This window comes from Myxine glutinosa, chromosome 5 (assembly GCF_964187855.1).
Source record: "Myxine glutinosa chromosome 5, kmMyxGlut1.1, whole genome shotgun sequence".
In the NCBI taxonomy this organism is placed as follows: Eukaryota; Metazoa; Chordata; class Myxini; order Myxiniformes; family Myxinidae; genus Myxine; species Myxine glutinosa.
Genome location: NC_136265.1, coordinates 167,476,539 through 167,493,876, shown reverse-complemented (window position 1 = coordinate 167,493,876; position 17,338 = coordinate 167,476,539). Strand labels below are relative to the sequence as shown.

Here is a 17,338-nt window from a genome sequence, read left to right as displayed (position 1 = left end):
TGTGACGATGTTTTCATTGTGACGAAAATATTCGAATTATTATTCGAATTCGAATTTATTTATTCGAATTGCACGAATATGTGAATTGTGATTTGTTTCATTGTGATGTTTGTGCGGCGACGGGCGGTGTGTACAAAAAGGCAGGGACTTAATCAACGCGAGCTGATGACTCGTGCTTACTGGGAATTCCTCGTTCGTGGGACACTGTCTCAAGCCCCAGTCCCCATCACGGATGGGGCTCAGCAGTTTACCCGAGCCTCACGGCGAAGGGCAAGGTACACACTGGCCCGTCCAGTGTTGCGTGCGGCCCTGGACATCGAAGGGCATTAAACGTTCATTAAACGTTCATTAAAGGATTACGAAACGAAAAACATTACGACCAACGTAACTAGCAACTAACTAGTGTAACTAGCGTAACTTTCACGTTTCCATAAAAAAATCGGGTATCAAATTACTTTTTTTTTTGCACTATGCATGCTTGAACACGGACTTATTGATCAAACTTCAGATTTTAGATTTAGACAGTCTCTTGTCTAAAAGATAAATCTGCGCCTCTATTCGTTGTTGTTTTACTGCCGAGGTCGTGACGTCATCTGGCACCGTTCCACGCTTACTCGGTTGTACCTTTGTCGCTTACATGTTCTTCCTCTACGCACTCCGCGTGCTTCACAAGTCACAACACGTCGTTTCAGAGGGATAGGCATCTTTGACCACTTCGGTGTCTTTTGGGTCTTCATGGTGTTTGGTTCTTCAGGGCCTTTTGGGTATTCAGGGTCTTTTGGATCCTCTGCACCTTTAAGGGTATTTTGGGTCTTCAGTGTCTTCAGGGGCTTTTGTTTCCTCTGAGTCTTTAAGAGTCTTTGGGGTATTTTGGTTATTTGGGGTTTTTAAAGTATCTTTAAGGGTCTTTGGGGTGTTTTGGGTCTTTGGGGTGTTTTGGGTCTTTGGGGTGTTTTGGGTCTTTGAGGTGTTTTGGGTGTTTTGGGTCTTTGGGGTGTTTTGCGTCTTCGGGGTATTTTGGGTCTTCTGTGTCTTTTGGGTCTTCCAGGTCTTTTGGGTATTCGGGGTCTTTTGGGTATTTTGGTCTTTTGGGTCTTCAGGGTGTTTTGGGTCTTCGGGGTCTGTTTGGGTCTTCGGGGTCTGTTTGGGTCTTTGGGGTGTTTTTTTTGTTTTTTGTTGTATGCAGAATCGAGGCTCGTGAAAGAGCTAACATTTATCACACAAACAAATCAAATAGACAAACAAACAAAGTACTGTATATAAAAAGGGGAGCGGTAGACAAGATGGGGAGAGAAGGGGAAGCACATAAACACAACATTTGAGAGCAGGGGGGGAGGCGGCGTGGGAAGGGGGGGGGGGGGGTGAGAGAAGTATAAACACAAGGACACCAAGGACTTCCAGGAAAGAAGTTGGTATTTCAAAAAAGGAGGGAGGAGTGGGATTGAGGAGAGTGAGGGAGTTTGTTCCAGAGGCGGGAGAAAAGAGGAATGAAGCGGTGAAGGTGAGCAGAGAGTCTTGATTTTGGCAGTTTAACCATAAGAGGGTTGCAGGCAGATCTTGTGCGACCTGTAGGAATATTTGGGGGACAGAGCCCAGAGAGAGCTGGAGGAGCAAGGCAGGAGAGGAGTCGGTAGAAGACAGAAAGACCACCAACCTTCCTGTGGTGAGTAAGTGAAAGGCCCTCGGAGGTAGCTTCATCGCGGGAGATTCCAATGATTCTGAACACTTTGGTTTCAACAGTGTGAAGACGAGCTAGGTGTGAGTCAGGAGGACCAGCCCAGAGGGGAGAGCAGTATTCCATTGAGCTGCGGATGAAAGCCTTGTATGTGGTGAGGAGCTCAGGTGTGCCAAGGAAGGACCGCACGATGGAGGATGCTCAGTCGGCAACTGGCCAGATTTGAAATGTGGTTTTCCCAGGAAAGATCTTGGCAGATAATGAGACCCAAAAGCTTGAGAGACAGAACTTCTTGGAGAGGATTATTCAGAAAGTGGATGGGAGGGTTGTCCAGTCGGTCTTTTCGGAGAGACATCGTAAGAGTGTGAGATTTGTCAGGATTGAAAGACATGTTCCACTTGTTTGACCAGTCTGTGATTTTGTCCAGGTCTGCAGAGAGTGACGAGGTTGCAGACTGCCGATCTGAGGGATGAAGAATGGAGCGGCAGAGAGTGGAGTCATCGGCAAAGAGATAGAGAGGATTTTCAAGAGAGTCGGAGAGATCATTGATGAAGACCAGGAAAAGCACAGGGCCCAGAACACTGCCTTGGGGAACTCCAGAAAGTGTTTTGGGTCTTCGGGGTGTTTTGGGTCCTTTTGGTTCTTCTGGGTCTTTGGTGTATTTCAGATCTTTGGGGTTGATTGGGTCCTCAGGGTCTTTTCAGTATTTTGGGTCTTTAATAGTCTTCAGGGTGTTTTGGGTCTTAAGGGTCTTTTGCTTCCTCTTGGTGTTTGGGTCTTCGGGGTCTTTTGGATCTTCAGGGTCTTTTAGGTATTTTAGGTTTTCAGCATACTCTGGGTCTTTAAGGGTATTTTGGGTCTTTGGGGTGTTTTGGGTCTTCAGGGTCTTTGTGGTCTTCAGGGTGTTTTGGGTATTCAGGGTGTTTTGGGTCTTCGGGGTATTTTGGGTCTTCGGCATACTCTGGGCCTTTAAGGGTATTTTGAGTTTTTGGGGTGTTTTGGGTCTTCAAGGTATTTGTGGTCATCAGGGTGTTTTGGGTCTTCGGGGTGTTTGGGGTCTTTTGGGTCTTTGGTATCTTTTCGGTCTTTGGGGTATTTTGGGTATTCCGGGTATGTTTGGGTCTTCGGGGTCTTTGTTGTCTTCAAGGATATTTTGGGTCTTCAGGGGTCTTGGTGGTATTAAGGGTCTTGGGAGAATTAAAGGGTCGTCAAAGGTCTGAGGGGTCTCAATAGTCGAAACGTAGCCTAATAAAGAGGATTAATTAAGAGTGTGTTAATAATTTTAATTTGAAGATGAAGAAGACGTTTTGGTCGCATACATAACCATCCATATACGTTTGCTCCATTTAGTGGGGCGGCTTAGCCCAAATATTCAAAAGAATTGTGCATTTTGTGATACAAGCACCAAATTTGGCACACTAGTAGACTATCATATTATGAAAAGATCTGGATATTGGGCCATCTCAGATTCAGAGATTTGATTTTTGCAAGATTTGCAGATTTTGCAAGCTGAGATTGCAACGCCAGGGACGGCCGACTCCTTCCTACGAGCTGCCCACGTCACCCGCACAAGAAGAGCTCATCAAATCACTGCAGCGGCACTGCACATCCTGCAACACCGTGCGTATGAACGCCACTGTATGACATATGCTGATGATGCAGAAGACCTGCCTGAGTTCGAAGACTGGTGTCACCAGAGAGGAGAAGACATTCCCAACTTTCAGTACTGGGCAACTGTGCTGGAACTAGAGATGTTGGTACTGGTCTACGTGCGTTCTCTGCGGCAGGCTTCATTCACGACGTACCTTGATGCCCTGACGGAACTGGTCCCATGGTTCCATGCCTTAGACCACACACACTATGCCAGGTGGGTCCCTGTTCACCTGAGGGACACGGTTGCACTCCCAATGAAGCACCCAGATGTAGCCAGAGAATTCAGGGCTGGCAACTTCACTGTACAGAAGACGAAGAAGGTGTTCTCTTCGATCCCAATCGAATCGAAATCTTGCAAAAATCAAATCTCTGAATCTGAGATGGCCCAATATCCAGATATTTTCATAATATGATAGTCTACTAGTGTACCAAATTTGGTGCTTGTATCACAAAATGCACAACAGGTTTGCTATGCTGCTACACTAATTATAATAAGAGATACATTATTATTTGCTGGGAGTGTGGTTGTGCCGCTGATGCAGTGCCCCCTGTTGGTTAGAGCAGGAATTATTATTTTTTCCTTTGTTCGCGGTGCTGGCGATAACTCGCCTACTCTTTGCGAACGACACCGTGGGATTCATAACGTCCATCCGATGAACGCCACATATTGATGAATCGCACTGAATGCGAAGCGCAATTTATAGCTGCGTTGAGATGTTGCCATGGGAATTGATCAATCGATGGACCATAAATCCTCAATGTTCATGGGGACTTCTCTTCAGATAATGGATCACGCAATATTCCAGCTATCAGCTATCTCATGCATTTCATGAAGTGTTTTGACCTGTTCGATTCGTTTTATAAAATAGTCTAGTTCTTCATAGTCGCTAAATTTTAAAGCGTTCTGAAGTTTTGGACTCGATCCTTATTAAAATTCGGATCCATTTCCGGTGACGTCAACTCTCGCGATACTTCGCGGCGATTTGGACTTCAGGCGATCGGTAAGCAAAGGGTTTAGTTTCATCGACTGTTTCAAATGTAAATTTAGCTGTGAGAATTGTACACGTGTAATTTTTTAATTTATTTATGGGAAATGAACGAATATAATATTCTGACCTGCGATGCACGTTCTGTACTTTGTTATTTTAAAACCGCTCGTTTTGGTTTTTTCTCAGCGCTGTGAGAAGACGTGAATATTCGTACTTTCTCACAGATTCGCGCCTCGTCTTTCGCACCAAGCGTCTTCCAACATCCATGCATCGATATAAACTTTTTTTTTCCAGTTTCACTGGATATATATATATATATATATATATATATATATGTATTTTATATATATTATATATATATATATATATATATACACGCATGCCATATATAAAAGTGTGTGTGTGTGTATGTATATATTGTTACGGTTCTCCGCCGCCCTTCTTCCCCTTACCAAGGGGGGATTAATCCCCTTGTTCTTTCTGGGCTTGGCGGAACCGAGAGGCTTGAAACGCCTCTTCCGGGCAAAACGCAAGGTAGGGTTTCGGGACAAAGTCTCGCTCGTACCTAAATCCCTGCGCCGCCACGGAAGCGAGGAAGCAAGCCTCGCACGAGCCACGTGTGATCTGGGTACACCGAGCGGATTGAGTACCACGTGGTCCGTGCAGTTTAGGTAGTGGAACCCGATTCGAGTGGTTCTTTTCGTACCATGCTTAGCCAATGAGGAAATCACAGGAACGATCGAATGGAAAAGGAAGAACACAGGTTTAATTATTATTCCCACATGTATGTACAATGATGTACGCATGTACAACGCATGCGTACATGTATGTACAACGCAGAGACACAGAGCAGCACTTAAACAGTCTTAGTCTTAACCCCCAGACTCGGGCCCATCACACTCACACAGGGAATTGCAGATGGGTTGATGTTCCAGCCAAACGCGTCGACGTGGTCGTCCAGGAACGGCCCCGTCCGGCTCTCCACGGTCCCAGCACGTCCCGTGAAGATGGCAGCAGGCGGTGGAAGGAACCTCGTAGCGCGTCTCCCGAACAAAAGCAGCCGATGAGGTAGAATGGCAAATACGCGTCTCTCAGCGTGGCCAGCGGTTACACAGCCGTTATCACTCGCGTGACTTAATGCACTGTACGCGGCTCGGCCTCCAGCTCAACTGAGCGTCACTTTATAATAGCGCGTATTCCGGTTCATGCGCGTCTTTCTTCACCCGCATATCTCTCAATTCCTGCTCGCCAACGAGTCCTCTCATCAATCCTTTAGGTCATCAGCCAGTTCTCCCGCGCTAGTCCTCCTGCGCTAGTTCTTCAGTCCTTTTACTGCTGCGAGTTCTCCTGGGGGCTTTGCGCGATGGGTTATATAGATACGCCCCAAACCTTTTCGAACCCCCTTGAACCTTCCAACCACGCCCTGTGACGCAGTGCTGCCGCCACACCCTCTGAGCCCTAGTTGGCGGCTCGTGCTTACCGTCAGCTTCTCTGCCGCCCCTCATTCGGCTCCGCCCCGACCCTCCTCGGCCTGCCTCGTGTTAATTCGCCCAAAATGAACCAAAGTCGGCGCAAAGGGGCATGAGGCTAGGGAGGCTGGAGAGTCAGTAGATGTAGGACCTATTCTCCTGACTCTACTCAACGCAGAACTAACATAGGAAAAGGACTAAGCTCACAAATACCAAGAAATAACTACACTATCGCGAGGCTACATGTTGCTTGTGTGACTAACTATGAGGGGGAAATTTTAACCTTTATTATACTGACTGTACAAAACTCAAAACCGCAACAGTGTGTGTGTGTGTGTGTGTGTGTGTGTGTGTGTGTGTGTGTGTGTGTGTGTGTGTGTGTGTGTGTGTGTGTGTGTGTGTGTGTGTGTGTGTGTGTGTGTGTGTGTGTGTGTGGTACACACACACACACACACACGCACGGATCTAAAGTCAACACTTTACATGGGGTGTACTTACTTTTTCACGTGACTATATGTATATGTGTATATATGTGTATACATATATGTATATGTGTGTATGTGTATATGTATATGTATATGTGTATATAATATATATGTGTATACATATATGTATATGTGTGTATGTATATGTGTGTATGTATATGTGTGTGTGTATATATATATATATATATATATATATATATATATATATATACTGTATATATATATATATATATATATATATATATATATATATATATATATATATATATATATATATATATATATATATATATATATATATATATATATATACTGTATATATATATATATGTATATATATATATATGTATATATATATATATATATATATATATATACTAGCAGAAGTACCCGGCATTGCCGGGCGGGGGAGGGGAGGGGAACGGGGGGGAGGGGAGAAGAGGGGGGGAGGGGATAAGAGGGGAGAATGGGGAGGGTGAGGGGTGGGAGGGGGGAATGGGGAGGGGGAGAGGGGAGAAGAGGGGAGCGTGAGGGATGGGTAGGGGGGAGGGAGAGGGGAGAAGAGGGGGGGATGGGGAGGAGGAGGGATGGGTGGGGGGAGGAGGAGGGATGGGAGGGGGAAGGGGTGAGGGGGAGGGGAACGGGGGGGAGGGGAGGGGAGGGGTAGGGATGGGAGGAGGAGGAGGAGGGGGTGGGGGGAGGGGTAGGGCAGAAAGGAAGGGGTAGGGGGGAAGGGAGGAGCATGGGGGAGGGGGAGGGGGAATGGGTGGGGTGGAAAGGAAGGGGTAGGGGGGAAAGGGAGGGGCATGGGGGAAAGGGAGGGGGTGGGGAAGGGGTAGGGCAGAAAGGAAGGGGTAGGGGGGAAAGGGAGGAGCATGGGGGAAAGGGAGGGGGAGGGGGTAGGGCAGAAAGGAAGGGGTAGGGGGGAAGGGAGGAGCATGGGGGAGGGGGAGGGGGAATGGGTGGGGTGGAAAGGAAGGGGTAGGGGGGAAAGGGAGGGGCATGGGGGAAAGGGAGGGGGTGGGGAAGGGGTAGGGCAGAAAGGAAGGGGTAGGGGGGAAAGGGAGGAGCATGGGGGAAAGGGAGGGGGAGGGGGTAGGGCAGAAAGGAAGGGGTAGGGGGGGAAAGGGAGGGGCATGGGGGAAAGGGAGGGGGAGGGGGGGAGGGGAGGGGAGGGGGGTAGGGTAGAAAGGAAGGGGTAGGGGGGAAAGGGAGGGGGATGGGGAAGGGGTAGGGCAGAAAGGAAGGGGTAGGGGGGAAAGGGAGGGGCAGGGGGAAAGGGAGGGGCATGGGGGAAAGGGAGGGGGAGGGAAGGGGGAGGGGGGTGGGGAAGGGGTAGGGCAGAAAGGAAGGGGTAGGGGGGAAAGGGAGGGGCATGGGGGAAAGGAGGGGGAGGGGCATGGGGGAAAGGGAGGGGGAGGGAAGGGGGAGGGGGGTGGGGAAGGGGTAGGGCAGAAAGGAAGGGGTAGGGGGGAAAGGGAGGGGCATGGGGGAAAGGAGGGGGAGGGGGAAAGGCAGGGAGGGGAAAGGGGAGGGGGGAAGGGGAGAGGGTAGGGTGGAGGGGGAAGGGAGGGGGAAGGGAGGGGGAGGAAGTCAGGGGAGGGGAGGGATATAGATGGTTACTAGCAATTGATCACATCCACAAATGATGTAATCCACACAATTTATGTACTTTACATAATGTTAATAGGAATACATGGCCGTGTAGATTGGAAATACAGTTTGTTTGAAATAAATCACAAATATCAGATGAAAGTGAAAAAAAAACCAATGTGGTGTGAATGGCAATGTTCCTCGCTGAAATGTGAAAAAACTGAATTACGTGCGAATGCATAACTGTGAGATTATGGCGGCAAAGTTGGAACATCACGTGATCGCTCTGAGCGAATCAGCGCTCTGCTCTGCGACCAGCTGAGATTCCGTGTATAATGTTCCTCGCTGAAATGCGCTGAGGTAAATATGAATAAAAAATTCGATATATTTTCACTTTTACGTTTTGGCTAACTCGCTCGCGAACCTGACGAAGATCCTGAGCAAGGATCGCTACGTTATGCCAACGCTACGTTAGCTACGCTACGTTCGCTACATTATGGCTAAAAATATGGATCTAAAGATGAAAGAAAAAAAAACCTATGTGGTGTGAATGGCAATGTTCTTCGCTGAAATGTGAAAAAACTGAATTACGTGCGAACGCATAACTGTAAGATTATGGTGGCAAAGTTGGAACATCACGTGATCGCTCTGAGCGAATCAGCGCGCTGCTCTGCCATTCCGGTCATAATATTCCTCGCTGAAATGCGCTGAGGTAAAAATATGGTTTAAAAATATTATGAAATAAATTTTTAGGTCGACCATGTTCGGATTGTTCGTACCAGGCTCAATGGCCATGTTTGTGCCAAATATCAAGTTTGTGAGCCTCTCCGTTTAGGAGTCTATCGGTAACATTACACACACACACACACACACACACACACACACACAAACTGTTTTATATATATATATATATATATATATATATATATATATATATATATATATATATATATATGTATGTATGTATGTATGTGTGTGTGTGTGTGTGTGTGTGTGTGTGTGTGTGTGTGTGTGTGTGTGTGTGTGTGTGTGTGTGTGTGTGTGTGTGTGTGTGTATGTATGTTATGTAATGTATGTATGTTCACTGAATTACTTTCTCAAGCTTTTGGGAAATCGTACCAAACTTCTGGTATGCACCTATCTCCCTCCCCCTTCGGTATGTCCTCAGGGTATTGCTTTGGAAAACATTTTCAATTTTTTTTTTTTTTTTGGGAATTTTTTTTTCCCCAACTTCAATTGTTTATAAAATGTGATATCACGTATTTTACAAATACATTTGTGCAAAATAATTGTTTGAATTATGATTGGTTTAAACCATGACAAAACGGCAACTCGGGTACAGTCATTTATCGATATATCTACACATCTGGGCAGTGTCTGTGTTGTCACTTAACGACTCCCTCAAACTTTTGTTTCCGTGGTTGTGAAGTGTTTTTAATAACGTTGTGGTGGTTTTGAATCACGTGGTGGTGAGGTATTTTGAATTATGTGGTGGTGAGGTTTTTAAATGACGTGGTGGTGAGGTGTTTTTAAATCACATGGTGGTGAGGTGTTTTGAATTATGTGGTGGTGAGGTATTTATAATTATGTGGTGGTGAGGTGTTTTTAATTATGTGGTGGTGAGGTGTTTTGAATTAGTTGGTGGTGAGGTGTTTTGAATTACGTGGTGGTGAGGTGTTTTGAATTGCTTGGTGGTAAGGTGTTTTTAAATGACGTGGTGGTGAGATGTTTTGAATTAGTTGGTGGTGAGGTGTTTTTAATTTCGTGGCTGTGAGGTGTATTTATTACGTGTTTTATGGCTGTGAGGTGTTTTAATTTTGTGGTGGTGAGGTGTTTTGATTACGTGTTTTATGGCTGTGAGGTGTTTTTATTACGTGTTTTATGGCTGTGAGGTGTTTTTATTACGTGTTTTATGGCTGTGAGGTGTTTTTATTTCGTGTTTTATGGCTGTGAGGTGTTTTTAATTTTGTGGTGGTGAGGTGTTTTTATTACGTGTTTTATGGCTGTGAGGTGTTTTTATTACGTGTTTTATGGCTGTGAGGTGTTTTTATTACGTGTTTTATGGCTGTGAGGTGTTTTTATTACGTGTTTTATGGCTGTGAGGTGTTTTTATTACGTGTTTTATGGCTGTGAGGTGTTTTTATTACGTGTTTTATGGCTGTGAGGTGTTTTTAATTTCGTGGCTGTGAGGTGTTTTTATTACGTGTTTGATGGCTGTGAGGTGTTTTTAATTTTGTGGTGGTGAGGTGTTTTTATTACGTGTTTTATGGCTGTGAGGTGTTTTTATTACGTGTTTTATGGCTGTGAGGTGTTTTTAATTTCGTGGCTGTGAGGTGTTTTGATTACGTGTTTGATGGCCGTGAGGTGTTTTCAATTTCGTGGTGGTGAGGTGTTTTTAATTTCGTGGTGGTGAGGTGTTTTTATTACGTGTTTTATGGCTGTGAGGTGTTTTTTATTCTGTGGTGGTGAGGTGTTTTTATTACGTGTTTTATGGCTGTGAGGTGTTTTTTATTCTGTGGTGGTGAGGTGTTTTTATTACGTGTTTTATGGCTGTGAGGTGTTTTTAATTTTGTGGTGGTGAGGTGTTTTTATTACGTGTTTTATGGCTGTGAGGTGTTTTTATTACGTGTTTTATGGCTGTGAGGTGTTTTTATTCCGTGTTTTATGGCTGTGAGGTGTTTTTAATTTCGTGGCTGTGAGGTGTTTTGATTACGTGTTTGATGGCTGTGAGGTGTTTTTATTACGTGTTTGATGGCTGTGAGGTGTTTTTAATTTCGTGGCTGTGAGGTGTTTTGATTACGTGTTTGATGGCTGTGAGGTGTTTTCAATTTCGTGGTGGTGAGGTGTTTTTAATTTTGTGGTGGTGAGGTGTTTTTATTACGTGTTTTATGGCTGTGAGGTGTTTTTAATTTTGTGGTGGTGAGGTGTTTTTATTACGTGTTTTATGGCTGTGAGGTGTTTTTATTACGTGTTTTATGGCTGTGAGGTGTTTTTATTACGTGTTTTATGGCTGTGAGGTGTTTTTATTACGTGTTTTATGGCTGTGAGGTGTATTTATTACGTGTTTTATGGCTGTGAGGTGTTTTTATTACGTGTTTTATGGCTGTGAGGTGTATTTATTACTTGTTTTATGGCTGTGAGGTGTTTTTATTACGTGTTTTATGGCTGTGAGGTGTTTTCAATTTCGTGGTGGTGAGGTGTTTTTAATTTCGTGGTGGTGAGGTGTTTTTATTACATGTTTTATGGCTGTGAGGTGTTTTAAATTACTTGGTGGTGAGGTGTTTTGAATTACGTGGTGGTGAGGTGTAATCGTCCCAAACTTCCAGTCTGCACCTACCCCTCCCCTATGTATGTGCTGAGGGGTTCTTTCTTGAAGAAAAAATCTTGAACCTAAATTGCCTATAAAATAGTCCAGGGGCCCATACAGATTTTGGTACCACCCAAGGTCAGCAAACAATTTTGGTATTTTTGTCTTTCTACATGTCTCTAGTTTATATTTAGGTTTGATAACCCTGCCTATCTAGTAGCTTAATGATAGTTATCACTCTGTGAACAATCCCACCCCCATGTAATGTGGAAGTTGAATTTTAGGGGAGAGGGGTGGCATTTTTGCTTATAACTTCAGTTCTACTGAACATATTTTAACAAATCATAATTCATTGTGAAGCTACATCATATATCTACACAACTGTATTATATTTTCAGCTTTAGTTATCAGGTGACTTTCTCAGAGGTCAAAAGGTCATGTTTCAATTGCAAAATCGAAAATGGAGAGTGTTTTTATTTTCAACTGATCTGATTACTATTTCGTGATATGTAGATGCTGAAATTATTTCATAATGTATAGATAAGACATTGTAGATGATTTAAAATAACATATCATTCACAAAACTTCAACAATTAACCCTATGTTAACCCTTTTTATGCAAGCATTATTTCTTCGATTTCCGAAAATTTTTGTCGCTGTCTGTACAAATGTGAAACCTGCTTTAAATAGAGCATTATGATACTTGAAGAATATTGTGACGAGTAAATGCTAAATGAAATATGTCTTATGCCTTGCTTAACCTTGCAGAGGTGTGTGTATGTATGCAGTAGATTGGTGAAGAACTAAGATATCTACAATGGATCTACCAACTTGTGACCAGGATCCTACACCGCAGAAACGTGAAAAAATGAGCTGCATTATTCTTTGCACCGACGATGATTCGGAGCAAGCACCGCTGCAAGGTCTTGAATCCTGGAAAACCCTGCTTAGAGCGGCAGAAATAAGAAAACACACTCCACTCTTGGAGACAGCCAGGGGCCTAGAAGAAAGTGAAGTACCACAGATTCAGTATCATCGCAAATGTCGCAGTGTATTCACTATGAAAAAGCTTCTTGAAGCCATCACAAACGGTGGTATCCAGAACCAAGGTGCTGATGTTAAGGCTAAAGATACTGGTACAAGAAAATCATGTAGAGATGCACCAAGTACTTCAAGAGTATACGAAAGGCTATGTATCTTCTGTAACAGCTCAAGCAAATACCTGCCAGGAACACGTTCACGAGAACGCCTCACACAGTGTTTGGGGTTGAGAGCTGATACCAAAGTTCGTGAAGCAGCTACTAGGAATTTTGAAGAAAAAGTTCTTGCAGCAGTGAGTCGAGACCTTGTTGCAGCAGTGGGACAATACCACAACTCTTGCTATAGATTGTACACAAAAGAAGAGACTACAGCCACATTTAGTATGAGTGAAGACCTTGAAGAACAAGAGTATGAGAAAGGGGTGGAACAAGCATATGACAGCTCATCATGTACATCAGGAATGACCTTTGGCCACATCCTGATGTTTTTCCATTGACGGACCTCACATCAAAGCTTGAAGAATCCCTGAAATTGGCAAGACATTTGCAAGAAATCACGTACCCTTGGCAACAGAAAGCAAGTTATTCTCAAGGCTGATAGGAAGCTGTTTGGGCAGATGATTCTTGTTGCAGAAAGCAGGCAGCTGCACATGGGTGAAGTTTTAGCCCACCTGCTTGGACCTTTGCCTTGGGCCCTAGCCAACATTGATGGGTCTCTTCATAAGATCAACAAGGCTGCTCTTGCCAGGGTGTTGGAGAAGCATGTCTCACCAGCAGAAATAATCCCTCAACCTTCAGCCACTCTGATAGATGGAATGAGCCTGGTCCAAAAGATGAAGGGGAAAGACAAAACGTTCTCCCAACTGGCAGAATCAGTATTGGCTCAAGTTATCCATGAAGGTGGTCAGAGCAAGCGCATTGATGTTATCTTTGATGTATATAGAGAGATGTCCATCAAAGATTTGGAGAGACAAAGAGAGGCGCAGATTCAGGTATTGAGCTAAGGAGCATTGCGCCTGGCCACAATATACACCAGTGGAGGAAGCTTTTGTGTAGCTATAAAAACAAAACACACCTCATCAGGTTATTTGTGGAAGAATGGAAAGGTCAACTTGAGGAGATCAAGGACAAAGATCTGTATGTTACCTGTGAGGGTGTCTGTTTCAAGCTCACAAGGGAACGATGGGAGGAGGTACCGGAGCTATCAAGTACCCAGGAAGAAGCAGACACCCGTCTTCGACTCCATGCTCTACATGCAGCTGAATCAGGCTACAAGGGTATAGTAGTCACAGCAGAGGACACAGATGTAATGATTATAAGCATTGGAGTCAGCAAGAGAATCCATGTCCCATGTTCCAGAAATGTGGCACCAAGAACCACACAAGGTTCACTGACATCAGCAAGCTAAGTCATGCACTAGGAGATAATGTCTGTGATGCTCTGATTGGAATGCACTCATTTACGGGCTGTGATACCGTCTGTGCTTTCACTGGGCGTGGAAAGTCGGCCGTGTTCAAACAACTGAAGACTAACAAGACCTGTCAAGACACATTCAGAGAGTTGGGAAGGTCCTGGGAGGTCTCTGATGAACTATTTTGAAAGCTTCAGGAAGTAACATGTCGGATGTATTTGCCTTCCACAAACACAACTCAAGTCAACAAGCTTCGCTACCAGCTGTTTTGTGCAAGGCGTGGAGAAGTTGACTCCAGTCAGCTTCCCCCTTGTGAAGATTGTCTCTTCATGCATGCCTTGCGAGCAAACTATCAGGCTGCAATCTGGCAGAGGTGTTTGGAGTGCAATCCTAGTGTACCCTATCCAATGGCTCATGGATGGAAGATTCATGATGGGGATCTGGCCATTGAGTGGATGCGAGGTACACCTGCACCAGAGGCTGTGTTGGACCTGCTATTCTGCTCATGTGTACGATCATGCAAATTACCAATCTGCACATGCCTTGGAAATGGTCTGAAATGCACAGACATGTGTAAGCTGCAAACCTGCAGCAACCAAGCAAATGAACGAGAACAAATAGAGCTGAATGATAGTGATGTGGACGATTGTGACACCGACTGAGTTTGTCCCAATTACATGAAAGAAACTGTTTGTAGTCTAAACGCACTTCAAATAAAACCACCGCTCAGAGGCCATTTTCCCCCGCAAAGCGGGGGTTGGCCTTTTCGGGGACCGTGGTTGTTGTTGTTTTTTGGTCCCCTTTTTGAAGCAATGTTTTACAAATAATGTTTTGAAGCAAATAACAAGATTATAATGTATGAGCATTACCTCGATGGTGTTCACAACAAGTACAATGGCTTATTAGACAATTTGAATATTTTTGTACATTATTGACACAGAGATAATAAAACTTATTTATTTATTTTCTGATGATTGTTTTATCTGCTTATGTTCTTATAAATGTGTAACTTTATACCAACTAGGGCATGCCCGTACTATATATATGCCCGTACTATATATCTATCTAAAATTATATCCCCCCCCTCTATTTACATGAAATGGTTTGGTCCATTCGCAACGCCAAAGCGAACGGCGAACGGCTTGCGAGTACAGTGACAATCCCCCCCCTCTATTTACATGAATGGTTTGGTCCATTCGCAACGACCACAGAACCCCCCCCTCTATTTACATGCAATGGTTTGGTCCAAAGCGAACGGCTTCCGGAGTTTGGTAAAGCAATCGCCATCGCGTGCACAAACGCGCAGGAAAGCGAATGAATCGCAAATGCGTTTTTATTAGTTTTAAAACTTTATTAAAACATAGTTTAACGCCAACATAGTTTGCAAACGTGAAATAAATGAATACGCTCTCAAATGTGCCATCCGAGGCAGAGTGTGCCCGCCACGTTCGGCACACGCGATAGCTCGCTGCTCTCTGATTGGTTGAAGCGTTTTTTGGACATATCTCGGTAAGTAATTGTCCGATTAATATGAAACCTTGAAAAGGCACATCCTCGGGTCCCCAGCAATATACCTGGCAAGTTTCAAGTATATCGGACCCGTGGTTGTCGAGAAACAGCGGTCACAGACAAACAAACACACAGACAGACATACACACACACACACACACAGAGATTACTGGAATTATAGATAGATGCTTGCGGGTATGTGAATGATAAAACACATTCGAGACATATTCATTGGTTTTCCAAAAATATTGTCTGGAAGTCATAATATATGATATATATATATACAGTCATTTTATATGGGGGTAGGTTTGTTTGCAGGCAATGACTAAATTTTTCGGAAATCGAAGAAACAATGCTTGCATCATAAAAAGGGTTAATATAAATTTCATTGTTGAAGTTTGGTGAATACTAGGTTATTAAAATCATCTACAATGTCCTATATATACATTGTGAAATAATTTCAGCATCTACACATCACGAAATAGTAATCAGATCAGTTGAAAACAAAAACACGCTAAATTTTCGATTTGGAAAATGAAACATGACCTTTTGACCTCCGAGGAAGTCACCTGATAATTAAAGGTGTAAATTGGATTACAGTTGTGTAGATATATGATGTAGCTTCACAATGAATCATAAATTGTCAAAATATGTTCAGTAGAACTGAAGTTATAAGCAAAAATGCTACCCCTCTCCCCTAAAATTCAACTTCCAGATTATATGGAGGTGGGTTTGTTTACAGAGTGATAACTATCATTGAGCTACTAGATAGGCAGGGTTATCATACCAATATATAAACTAGAGACATGTAGGAAGACAAAAATACCAAAACTGTTTGCTGACCTTGGGTGGTACCAATTTGTTAAAATATCAGTATTGGCCCCTGGACTAAAAATGTAATATCACAAACACAACAAATACATTTGTGCAAAGTAATTGTTTGTATTATGATTGGTGTAAATCATGACAACACAGCAACTCAGGTACAGTCATTAGCCTCAGCTAAAATAAGCCTGTTCCTCAGTGCGCGAGCCGAGCCAAACTAGTATATATGTATGTATATATTCGTTGGAAGAATATTTTTTCTGGAAGAATGAATATATATTAGCCGAAAGCACCCGGCGTTGCCCGGGTTCTTTTTGACTGAATTTACTACTATAATTCAGCTTTTACTCGCGCGATGCGCAAAGGCTTAAAGTGCAGCGACGACGAAAGTTCCACAATGGAGACTTTTGGTGCGAGTGACCGGTGTTTTCCACATTTTAGAGGCTCTATAACTTGCGTAGCATAAAGTGACATTATGATTATTATTGTACACCGCACCTTTCCTATGCCATCTCCAGGCATTGCAAATCGTCATTGCTGGGCACCGAAGGCAATCTGCCGTAGAAGATTGACTACTATAATCCAGCTCAACTTTTAATTGCGAAATGGGCCCAGCCCAGCCGAGGTGGCCTCGACCGGCCTCGCCACCTAGCATATAACCTTCCCGGGGCCCATCCCGACATTCTTTGTTTCAGAGGTTTCCTCCTATCTTTCACCGTTCAGGAGATTAGCGCGTGCAGACAAACAAACAAACAAAAACTTTATTTTATATATATAGATATAGACATGCATTTCAGCATATATCGCCAGGGGCGCAACCGGATGAATTTGTCTCAAAGGGGAAGGGGTGAGGTGGCTGTGAAGTAGAATAAATCACCGTAGAGTAAAATTACGGGACAATATGTGTAGGCATTGTAGTCTCGGCGACGGGTCTCGAGGCTAAATGTCTCGATGATGGACGGAATGCACCGTCGACATTCTTCCAACGTGTGAAACATCAGGAGGGCGGTTTATAGCCGGGTCTAGATTCAAACCCAGGCTAAGACTGCTCAGAGACGGGTGTGCGTACCTCTTCTCTACGCTGTAGACTATCCTGCCGACCCACATGTATATTCAACTCCATTCAAACTTTCTGCTCCTTTCTTCATTTCATGCATCAATATAATCTCTGTTCGTGGTATGTATGCAGCACAGTGCTGTTTGTGCAGTGACCCCTCTAGGTGAGAGCAGCAATTTGGCTAGGGTGTTGAACTGTTGATAATAAGTGACTATTGTGAATGCTGAAAAGTGTCGGAAGTTACCAAAATATTGGAGACACGGGGTGATTTGATGGGGCTTAGGATTGGCCAGAGTGACGTCATCGAGCAGGTTAGAGAGAAAGG

The 17,338-nt window shown here is 44.0% G+C and overlaps 3 protein-coding genes across 3 annotated transcripts in view; 2 read left to right on the top strand and 1 right to left on the bottom strand.

Annotated features, from left to right (window-relative positions):
* LOC137426764 (uncharacterized) overlaps nt 1–2,261 on the top strand; it is a 70,283-nt gene extending 68,022 nt beyond the window's left edge. Inside the window, exon 5 of the mRNA XM_078779055.1 lies at nt 2,103–2,261. Within this exon, the coding sequence (XP_078635181.1) occupies nt 2,103–2,224 (122 nt within the window). The 3' untranslated portion in view covers nt 2,225–2,261. The remainder of the gene's footprint in view (nt 1–2,102) is intronic.
* Nucleotides 1–17,338, bottom strand: part of LOC144892419 (uncharacterized) — a 748,105-nt gene that overhangs the window by 578,648 nt on the left and 152,119 nt on the right. The gene's annotated exons all lie outside the window — the stretch shown is intronic.
* Nucleotides 4,296–17,338, top strand: part of LOC137426762 (uncharacterized) — a 79,395-nt gene continuing 66,352 nt past the window's right edge. The window contains exon 1 of the mRNA XM_068115618.2: nt 4,296–4,329. The gene's annotated coding sequence lies outside the window, so the exon portion shown is untranslated. The remainder of the gene's footprint in view (nt 4,330–17,338) is intronic.